Here is an 11,918-nt window from a genome sequence, read left to right as displayed (position 1 = left end):
TGGCCCCCATCACCAATAAAGGAAGCCCTCGCCTGGCCCCCATCACCAACCTGAGTGAGAACAGCAGGAAGCTGCTCCAGGAAACGGCGCAGAAAATGGCAGGAGTGTACCCACAGGTGAGAGGAAACAGGAAGGGGATATTGGCCATATGTCCTACAGTATATCATAACTCTAGATATTGTAGCTCAAGAGTAGAAAATAGCCATAAGCTTATATTACTTTATCTCCTTGTCCACATTATTCAGGAAGGGAAGGTCAAAAGGAAAAAGGGCAAGGCAAAAAAGAGAGTGAAGCAAGAGCAGGCTAGTAACATGAAGCAGGTGGAAAATGTTGGAGAAAGTAAGGAGGACAAGAAAGAGGAAAAGAAGAGTCTGAGGAAGAGGTGAGGAAATAGAAGAAGGAGAAGTAGAACATAACAAGGGCATTTTTGAGATTTATAGAAATAGAATGAGGTAGAGAATTATAGAAATAGAATGAGGTAGCAGAGAAAGAGCAGCTATCTGATGTGTAAGTGAAAACTACTATTTATTCTCCTGTTTGATTGACAGGTTTCTCCAGTGGCTGCTGCCCAAACTTAGATGTTTGAATAAATAATGGCCATCTACTACTACAACACACACACACACAGATATTTTGAGTATTGCTTACTCCTCCAATACACACAGAAACTTAATTTCAGACACAGGAACTATGTTTAGAAAAATACACATATTGGTCTCGTTCTAATATTTTGAGACATGCACTATTCTTTAAAATAAAAAAACTACAAAAACATTTTGAAATATGCATTTTCAATAAAGCTTTTGAAATTGCAATTATTTGTGTCAGACTGTTTTTTTGTTCTTCATTAATTACAGCAAGGGAACAATTATTGTAGTGACATTACATGACATGTTATGTACCAGTGGGTGTTTTATATTCTGCTGTCCTGCACTGGATCCCACTGTAGGTGGCAGTAGTGCACAAAATAGTTGGTTTGCTCACCAGAAACCCAACCAGGCAGAGAGACTATTGTTACCATGCAACGAGCAGATGCTTCAGTGCAGGGTTGCCATGTCCGCAGTTTTGCTAACATTTGGGCTACTTTGAAAACGATGTCGCGGGGGGTAAACATGGCATTTCTTCAAACAAAACATATTTTTCACTGTGACCTGCTGCTGACTACCAGGCAGTGAGCAGGCAGGTTGTTACTGAGTGAGCAGTAGGAAGGGGGAGGGCCGTGTTTTTGTGTGTGTGTTTTAGAGCCACAGCAGGCAGCTGAGTCACCGGCCATCAAGTATGCTATTAATTTGTATGCCATTGTAGGATACTGTAGCCTACCATTTGATACAATAAATATGTTGAAATTAAGATATCACTGGAGTCATTGCAAGTCAATTTGTGCCACTTGTGTAGCCTACCTGGAGCTGGCAAACGGATTTAATAAATAGCCTATAACTTTAAGCATATGTTTTCGTTTCAGTCTCCTCCATCTCCACTAACCGAAGATAATTGTATATATTTTTTTCTATTAATGATGTAAAATAAACAGTTGTACAGAAAGACTCTTCTGAAGGCCAAATTACAGAGGAGGAACTTCTTGATGCAATTAAAGCCTTTAAGTCTGGGAAAACTCCAGGGTTGGATGGCATACCAGTCGAGGTATACCAAACCTCATTTGATATACTCAGAGGACCCTTATTAGCATGTTTTAACCACACCTACAAAAATGGTAGATTATCAGATACTCAACAAGAAGGTCTGATTTCATTATTACTGAAACAGCATCCAAGTGGTAAATATAAAGATCCGGTCCATTAAAAAAATTGGAGGCCCCTTAAACTTCAGTGTTGTGATGCAAAAGTTCTAGCAAAATGTATAGCGTATAGAATTAAAAAGGTATTGTCGGGTATTATTTATCCTAATCAGACAGGTTGTTTACATGGATGATACATTGGAGATAATATAAGACAAGTATTGGAAACAATAGAACACTATGAAAAATCTGGGAAACCAGGCCTGGTATTCATAGCTGACTTTGAAAAGGCTTTTGATAAAGTACGACTGGAATTTATATATAAATGCCTGGAATAAATTTAAATTTTGGAGAATCTCTTATAAAATGGGTTAAAGTTACAGTATGTATAGTAACCCTAGGTGTAAAATAGTAAATAATGACTACTTCTCAGAAAGTTTTAAACTGTCAAGAGGAGTAAAACAAGGTTGTCCACTATCTGCATATCTATTTATTATGGCCATCGAAATGTTAGCTATTAAAATCAGATCCAACAATAATATCAAGGGGTTAGAAATCAAGGGCTTAAAAACAAAGATGTCATTGTACGCTGATGATTCATGCTTTCTTTTAAATCCACAATTTGGATCCCTCCACAGCCTCATAGAGGATCTAGGTACTTTTTCTAACCTTTTACATTACCGTGTAGTTTACCAATAAAATGGTCTGACGGTGATGTGGACATACTCGGTATACATATCCCGAAATAAAGAAATTATCTCACTACAATACATTTTAATAGAAAGTTAGCAAAAATATATAAAAATGTTCTACCATGGAAAGGAAAATACCTGTCTATTTGTGGTAAAATCACCCTGATTAACTCTTTAGTCATATCCCAGTTTACCTATTTGCTTATGGTCTTGCCTACATCTAGGGACCTGTTTTTAAAAACTATATGAGCAAAAAAGATTCAATTTTATTTGGAACGGCAAGCCAGACAAAATTAAACGGGCCTATTTATATAATGAACATGAATTCGGAGGGCAGAAATGATTAAATATTAAAGCATTAGACCTCTCACTAAAGGCTTCAGTCATGCAAAAGTTATACTTAAATCCAAACTGGTTTTCTAGCAGATTAATAAGAATATCTCACCCCATGTTCAAGAATGGCCTTTTCCCCTTTATTCAGATTACAACCTCTCACTGAAAATGAAATCATCTCCAAAATATCACTATTTTAAAAAATAAGCCATAGAAAGTTGGTTGCGATTTCAGTTTAATCCACCAGAAAAGACAGAACAAATAATACAACAAATAATGTGGTTAAACTCAAATATAATTTTTATATTATTATTTTTTCAAAAAAATGTTTAAAAAAGGTATAATCTTTGTAAATGATATCATAAATAGGACTAGTGGAGTTATGTCACACATGCAGCTAACAAAAATATATGGAAATGTCTGCTCTACCCAAAATTACAACCAACTAATTGCAGCATTAACGCAAAAATGGAAGAGGCAAGTGGAAGGGGGAAAAAATAAGGAACTTGTCTTCATTAAAGACCAAAATTGGTTAATGAAAATTGTGATAAATAAAAAAGTATATCAGTTTTATTTAAGGACAAAAAATTTGACAGCTGTGCCATATAGATTGCAAAATAGTTGGAAAGAGATTTTCGATGTACCGATACCATGGCACATGGTTTATGAACTGATACGCAAAACAACGCCGGATTCAAAACCTAAAATTTTTCAATTAAAATTATTATACAAAATTCTTGCAACCAATATAATGTTATATATATGGGGGATACAACCATCCCAGCTCTGCAGATTTTTCTGCGAAGAGACCGATTCATTAGATCATTTGTTTTGGTACTGTCCATGTGTAGCTTGTTTTTGGTCAAAGGTCCAGGAAGAAGAAGTGCAACATTTACCTGGAGCTAACTCTGCAGATAGCACTACTGGGTGATTTGAAAAGTCATAGTCAATCGATCAATAATATAATAATACTTTTAACAAAAATGTTTATCTTTAATTTACAATCTGTAGAAACTATGAGAATAGAAAGGTTCAGAACTTTTGTGAAACATCACAGCACAGTTGAAAAATATATGGCAAATGTAAATAAAAAATGGATGGTGTTAAGAGATAGATGGGAGGGGTTGAGTGGAGCTGAAGGGTGGGATTAAAAACAACAAGATAACTAATGTAAAATATATTGTGATGGGACCAACACTTTACATGTTGCATTTATATTTTTGTTAAGTGTAGTTAAGGGGGAAAAACTGATAATACATTAGTGTGATAAAAATGTTTAGTTTGAACTAAAAACTGTTCTGGTTTACTAAGGGTTTTGAAAAACGTTGTTTTAATCTAGGTTATATAAATCAAGAGTACCAAGAGATTTGTCTACCGTCTGTGTAAAAAAACACAAAGTACAAAACACACAAGCCAAAAGGAGTGGTCTTACAATCAACTGACAATCAAACCCTTCTTGCATTGATTTGACCTTGAACATTCAGAGCCTGCTTGTATATTCAAACCAAAAACATCAGTGAAGAAAAAGTGGACCTTCAAGTACTGCCTCAAACCACTTGTCCAAGCATATTACATCTCAATGTATAACATGAGACAGAAAACACATTGAATGACAACTATGGGCTCGATTAAATCCGTATTGCCGTAGTTCAGAGCTATAGCGGCTTATAACCACACTGACATTTTTTATTTTTTTTATGTTATTAGTTATACCAAGATTTGACGTTTTTACAAGGATTGTGATTGCTGAAAATAGCACGCTTGAAATGTAAATGTAATTTCCGGTCTTCGCGAACATTGCCTTTAAATTTCAATCGAGCTATAGCGAGTTTTGCCGTTACGGATTGAAGTCATCAATCTGTCAGTGAAGACACAGGTGCTCCTGGGTGAACCATCACAGATTCTGGCAGTGACTCCAGCATTTTTGCTGTGAAACTCTGGGGGGCACTGACAGACACAGACAGTGGACTGAGGTGGGAATGTTGAGAATGTGGATGTTGAGCCACTGGAGCCCAGTGACTGCTGGTTTGAGAGGCAGATGCATGCCCATGACTGAGTCCATGGCCGAAGCTGTGTTCGTGACTATGTCCATGACCTTGGCTGTGGCTGCAGCTGTGTCCATGTTCGTGACTATGTCCGTGACTTGGCCCAAAGCTATGCTTGAGGCCATATCCATGGTTGTGTCCATTATAACCTGAGAGCTGAACAGGGCTCCCCTGTGTATAGTAGGAGTTGGCCCAGCCTTCAAATGTCTTTGGTGTGGTCTCGGTAGCCTGTAGGTTGGAGGTAAAGGACACTGGAGCGTAGGCTTGGACTGGGTAGGAGCCTGGGGTTGGAATGATTCTGCAATCAATGAGAACGTGGACAGATTTCAGAGAGCCTATCTATACCAGTAATTCTCTATCTAATCATGGGGGACCACTAGGTGCCTATTGTACAGTATTCAATTACAGCTGCGGATCATCAATTATAACTGCACCTCATTATACTGTAGTACATTATGTGCTCTGGCTTGCACACAGCAATTGTTATTTAATGACCTCTTGTCTTGTCTGATAAATGATATGTCTGGTGCTTTCTCAGTACTTACGGTGGGTGGACCGTCTTCCTTCTCTCCTCTGTTGATGCAGGGACATACAGGACACCAATGTTCCTCAGCAGCCTGAAAGGCATCTTCTTGTCCAGCACTGATGCCCTGGCATCGGACATGTCCAGAAGTGAGAGCCAGCCCTTACCGTCTGTTTCACCAGTGCAAGTTAAGGAGAATGTGTGACGCAGTGATGCAAGATTTTTTCTAAACAAACATGCCATAATGTTCAGCAGCAGGATTCATATACAACACCTATAACCTATTACCACTTAACTACACTACTAAGCACACTTATAAAGCTGTGACATACTGCAGAGGAGTGTATCAGTTATTTTGAACCACAATGAGGTTATAGCCGGCCGCGACCGGGAGACCCATGGGGCGGCGCACAATTGGCCCAGCGTCGTCCAGGGTAGGGGAGGGAATGGCCGGCAGGGATGTAGCTCAGTTGGTAGAGCATGGCGTTTGCAACGCCAGGGTTGTGGGTTCGATTCCCACGGGGGGCCAGTATGAAAAATTAAAAAATAACTCACTAACTGTAAGTCGCTCTGGATAAGAGCGTCTGCTAAATGACTAAAATGTAAATGTAAATGAGTAAGGATACAGATCCCCCCTGCGATGATGGCGATGGCATTGCAAAGGAAGACAGTGTGTGGGACCAAAAGTGTTATGATGAACAGAAACAGCCAGGGCAGGGCTAACATGGGTACAGTGACCCCGAAAAGAAAGCCCTTAACCATACGGGAGTGCACTGTGGCCATACCCATAAGGGAGAGGGACACTGGAATGAACCCCTCCACCTGTTTCTGGGCAGATGCACCAAACAGTAGCAGACCCAGTATGGTGTACAACACCCCTGTGCTGATAGAGAGCAGCAGAAACATGAGGAGGAACCGAACAGTCCCCACACTCTTCTCAATGCCTCCACAGAGGGGCACCAGAACCCCAATACTGAGGAGTAGCTGGGTCACTGTCTTGTGGTGGAAGGAGTATGTGATGAGCTTGTGCACTGCAAAGGAAGAGGAAAGGATTAAAACATAAATGATAGGGTTGACAGACATAAGCTGCACTGGTGTGTTGTGCTGTAGCCTGCTGCTGTAGCCTACTGGCACCATCTGTTACATTAGCTATACGTTTTAGCAAGCTAGCTAACGTTACAACACTCTCATTCAAAGTAGCTACTGAGCATATATGACTGTTGATTCACTCAGACCCTCCTAGCTAACTTACCATGCCCATTGCCAAAAACTGTCGTTCCAAGACTGAAGACATCCTCTGATAAACCGAAATATGTAGTGACAGTAAACAAAACAAATGATACTCTAATGACAGCAACAATCCCACTCGTGAGCCTGAACTCAGGAGTAAAACTCTTGAACCTCTGAACCATATGTTTTAAAACTATTCGGATATCATTTTGATGCCCAATGCATATTTGTCAAACTTGGATAATCAAGTACAATAATCAATCTTTTCCTCCAATATTGCGTAAAACTTTAGCCAGATTATAGGTAGCTAGCTAGCTAGCTAGAGGTTCCCACTAGATAACAAAGCCACAAATTACAAATAGGCTATATCTTAAAAATTAATGAAAACAAAAATAGGCTTTTTGGTCTTAATTTAAGGTTGGGCATAAGGTTAGCAGTGTGGTTAAGTTTAAAATCCAAGTTTAAGAAGATGAATTGTAGAAATAGGCGGGCAAGCTTGCTAAGCAAAAACAAATGTACTGGACTTCCGCATTTGGATTTGTCACAACCACAAAGTTGCTCAACTGTTGCTCAGATCATCAAGTGCTGCATTTGAAGACACTGCCACCTGCTGACATGTGCCTCAAATGTGATGATCAAAGAGTCCTCAACAGCCATTTGAGTTAGATAGCTAGATAGATTTTATTTGACAGTTATGAATTACGACCAGGGGGAGATACCACCAGTCCAGTACCATACAAGCCTTTCCTGTGACGTATTATGCGCGGCCATAAAACTGTGACCTATTGTGACGTAACCAAGCATAAATTCACTACATAAACTGTGTTCAGCTTTGATACAATCAGTACAATCGCTTTCTTCAGTCAGGTTGTTTCAGGTGCATAGTCTGCCCTAGCTGACACTGTGCAGAGAATAAATACTACGATTGGAAACGGTTGGATAGACCCGTGCGCACTGCACAAGGTGATTTGGAGTTTAGAACGTCTGGTAGGCTCTTACATTCTTTGGTCCCAAATGGCACCCTGTAGTGTACTACTTTTGACCTGTGCCCATTGGACTCAGGTCAAAATAAGTGCAATATATGGGCACTGGGGTGCCATTTGGGACATGCCCTTTATGCGTGTGTGTGCCAGGATATGTTTTGTGCCAATCAATTGATGGAAATGTATCCCTCAGAAAGCAAGATGAATCGTAATGATGAGTGAATCAAAAGAGCTTTAAGGCGCCGCCCTTATGTGTTAAATATCAAATATATATATATATATTTAAAAAATCTTCTGTTTTTGTTATCACCTTTTAAATGGAGTGTTGTGTTGACAGTTGAATCCAGTGAGGGTGAACACCCCTGATTCTGTGATGTGGCCAACCGGCAAAGTGCGCAGAAGGCCAAGGCCTGTAAGTCAAATCTGACCTGAAAACAATAACACATAAACATTAGTTATGCTGCATGTACAAACTGCAGTTATCACAGTAAAAGCAAGTGCAGATATCCCTCCTTATCTAACCACATTTGAAATGGAATATTGTCTTGACAGTCTACATCAGTGCAGACCCCTCAGATCCACAAAAGGCCTGTATGTCACATTCAAATCAACCACATAACAGTAGCTACTTAAATTATTTATTGATAGCTACATCATTTATTTCCAAGTTATTTCCAAGGCCAAAATGAGCAAAAGAGTGTTACATTTTTTCTTTACTGTTCACAGCCAATCATTGTGAGCTGTGGGCAGGAACAGACATCTGGGGATGGATGGGACATCAATCCAGAGCCTCTTAGCCAGGTCAGACATCTCTGCTGTTCCCATAGAGACAGAACAGATAGATCAATCTGTTGATTCATATGGCCATTTTGGTTGGCTTGGTTGAATTGACAATCATTCATTAGAAATGCTAAAGAATGGGGCGGAGCTAGCATGTTGGAGTGAACGGCTGTGTGTGAGAGGCTCCCGCAACTTTTTTGCGAAATAATCTAACCTAACTTACTTTATTGCACTTGTTACAACAAACTTTTCTTACTAATACAATATTGTAACTTTCTATGTGAAAATGCCTAGTAATAAGCGACCAAAGGACAATAAATCCACATCAGAGGTCTACACCCCACCAAACAACGAGACAAACATGGCGGAAGGCACAGGTAACAACGTGACACTTACAGAACTTACCCGGGCTTTGGGAGAACTACGTGTTGCTATAGCGGAGGATCTTAAGGCTACTATTGCTGAACTGGACACTAAAATCGAGAGCACCATTCGAACGGTCGCTTCGCAGGGCCAGAGTATTGTGGACCTTGAGAAAGCTTCTGAATTCAACGCTGGTAGGATCGACGAGTTAGAGATGCTATGCACGTCATTGCAGGATAATGTGCAGAGGCTTTCTGTGAAAGTGGTCGACCTGGAGGGCAGATCCAGGCGGCATAACCTTTGCGTTGTGGGTCTGGCAGAAGGGGTGGAGGCGGGCTCTCGCCCCACCGACTTCTTCGCCAAGCTACTGAAGGATGCAATGGGACCGGATGTTTTGGCGTCGGATCCCCTAGTGGACCGTGCACATCGCGCCCTTGTCCCAGTGCCTGGACCGGGCCAGCGTCCTCGCCCAGTAATCATCTGTTGTCACAGTTTCAAGACCAAGGATCTTATCCTGCGCGAGGCTCGAATGAGGGGCAACCTGTTACATAAAGGGCACCCCTTTCGTGTCTATGAGGACTATGCGCCCGATGTGGCAAAGCACCGCGCTGGCTACAGAGATGTCATGACCAAACTCTACAAACTCCATCTTCACCCAGCCTTGCTCTTCCCTGCAAGACTAAGAATTACCCCGCCTTCCGGGGAGAAGATCTGGCTCTCCTCGGTTCTGGACGCAGAGAAGTTTGTCCGGGAATATACACCAATCCCCCGTACAGGTTAGAGTGCCTTGTCATTGTGTGTTAAGGTCTGCTCACGGACTCGAATCCATACCATACCATACCATAACGGGTGAAACCGTATTAAACGGTCTCAGCAAGGGCTACCGAACATGTAATACGATGAGCTGACCAATGGAGGGCGGTCAGAGCTCTCACTTAACGTTAATTTCACTTTCATTCCGACTGGGTTTAGAGCGATGCCTGTTTGGGAGGCCTTCCAGGTCGGATCATTGACACTTTCGGATGGATATACTTATATTCCCCCATTTTTGTTTTGTTTCGTTATTTATTTTTCAATTCTTACATTATTCCTGTGCGTACATATAATAATAATTATTTGTACTTTATTATTATTTTCTCTTAGCATTTTAGTATTATGTATGTGTATATTTTAAATTTGTATAGATTATTATTCTGGGGTATGCATGTTTGTGTATGTAGATGTGTGTGTATGGATGTATGTGTGTATGCGTGTGTATGTGTCTGTATATATTTAAGAATATTTATTTTATATGTATATATTTTTTGGGGTGTGTGTATGTATGTGTGCGTGTATACGTGTGTATATGTGTGTGTGTGTGCGTATATATATATATACGTGTGTGTGTGTGTATGTATGTAGGTATGCACATGTATGTATGTGTGTGTGTGTGTGTGTGGATGTGTATGTGTGCACATATGTATATATAAATCACTATTTTTTAAAATTATTTGAAAATAATGTATTATTATTATTATTATTATTTTTACATTTTTTAATTTTTTTACATTTTTATTTACTTTGTTATTTTTTTGATTGGGGGGTACGTTCAATTTATCAAAATCCTTGTTCCCTTCTCCTAACCCACAATATGTAACTGTCCTGCTGTCTATGTCGGTTACTGATGGTTTATGTTTAGACCGGTATTGCTTAGCAATAGAATCTTGTGATGATACATCTTGCTTATCTCAGGGATTGACCCAAGATTAACCTTAAGTGCGCAATATGTTTAAGTTGCAACTTATTCTGTTTAGGTTTATTAGATGCTAATTGAACACTTTAAGTGCGGGAGCCTCCTCAGTTCATATGTTAGTAGAAGTTCTAGGATAGCGAGAGGTGAGCGCATAGTTGGGATTTTATTTGTGTTTTACCTCTTGTTCGAGGGCGCGCCGTGCTTTTTTGGCATCGGCCAGACAATGTGTTTGTTATTTTTATTTTCATATTTATTTCTGTCCTATGTGTGTATGCCTGTTAAATGTGGGTTGATGGGGGGGGGGGGTAAAGGTTGGGGAAAGTAGGGGAACAGGGTGGAGAGTAAAGGTGCTTGCGGGGGGGGAGGGGTGGGTTGGATACTGCTCGGGTGTAGGTGCTACATATGCTGATCGTGATGGTTTGGTGCGCTTTCTTACCTTTTTAGTGAGTTACATGTTATGCAGGCCACCATAGGAACTACAAATGAGAGGAGGGCGGGACTTACATTCACTTCCTGGAATGTCAAGGGTTTAAACGAACCAATTAAGAGAGGCAGGGTCCTAGCCCACTTGAAAGCACTTTCGTCTGATATTATATTTTTGCAAGAAACCCATCTGAAAAACAAATCTCATAACAGACTTAAATGTAAGTGGGTGGGACAAGTGTATCACTCTAACTTCTCTGCCAAAACGAGAGGCACAGCGATTCTGGTACGGAAAGGAATTCCCTTTCTACATAAAACCACTATTGTGGATAAAGAGGGTCGTTATGTGATCGTAATAGGAGAGATCCATTCTACTTCTGTAACTCTACTAAATATCTATGGGCCAAACATTGATAACCCCTCTTTTTTCAAAAGAGTCCTTGCCCTGATTCCAGATATCTCCCATACTAATCTGGTCATTGGAGGGGACCTTAACTGTGTACTAGACCAATATTTGGATAGATCCTCTACCCGGCGAACCCCTACCTCCTATTCAAGCGAATTCTTGAATACCTACATAAAAAATTCTAACTTATTTGATATATGGAGGATCTCTAATCCTACGGGTAGGGAATACTCCTTTTACTCTCATGTTCACAATGTATATACTCGAATTGACTACTTTTTGGTTGATGCTAAACTACTCCCCTATACCTGTAATGTGAGATATCATGATATTATAATCTCTGACCACAGTCCACTCATCTTCTCCCTGAGATTGGGTGACATCGTACCAAACGAGAGGGTCTGGAGGTTGAATCCTCAGCTCCTCACAGAACCAACATTCTGTGAACATCTTAAAGACCAAATTACATTTTTATTTGATACCAACGACAACACAGAGACTTCCCCAGCATTATTGTGGGAAACGCTGAAGGCTTATTTGAGAGGCTGTATCATCTCCTTTCAGACTGCCAGTAGGCAAAACAGAAAAAAATTGGTAGAACTGGAGGGACAAATTCACTTACTGGATAGGGAGAATGCTAGACATCAATCTATGGAGAAACATAAACAAATTA

At 40.2% G+C, this 11,918-nt stretch overlaps 1 protein-coding gene across 1 annotated transcript; it reads right to left on the bottom strand.

Annotated features, from left to right (window-relative positions):
* Positions 1-3,730: 3,730 nt before the first annotated feature.
* Positions 3,731-6,548, bottom strand: LOC311142398 (rhomboid domain-containing protein 2-like). Its single transcript, XM_084178046.1, has 3 exons — positions 5,955-6,548; positions 5,351-5,498; positions 3,731-5,103 (listed from the first exon to the last, which is right to left on the bottom strand). The coding sequence occupies exons 1-3, from the start codon at positions 6,463-6,465 to the stop codon at positions 4,614-4,616; spliced, it is 1,149 nt and encodes a 382-aa protein (XP_084034172.1). The 5' UTR covers positions 6,466-6,548; the 3' UTR covers positions 3,731-4,613.
* Between the last annotated feature and the right edge of the window lie 5,370 nt (positions 6,549-11,918).

This window comes from Coregonus lavaretus (genome assembly GCF_964263955.1).
Source record: "Coregonus lavaretus genome assembly, chromosome: 15".
NCBI classification, from domain to species: Eukaryota; Metazoa; Chordata; class Actinopteri; order Salmoniformes; family Salmonidae; genus Coregonus; species Coregonus lavaretus.
The sequence above is the reverse complement of the archived record's forward strand: the minus strand, read 5'-3'. Positions and strand labels throughout refer to the sequence as shown.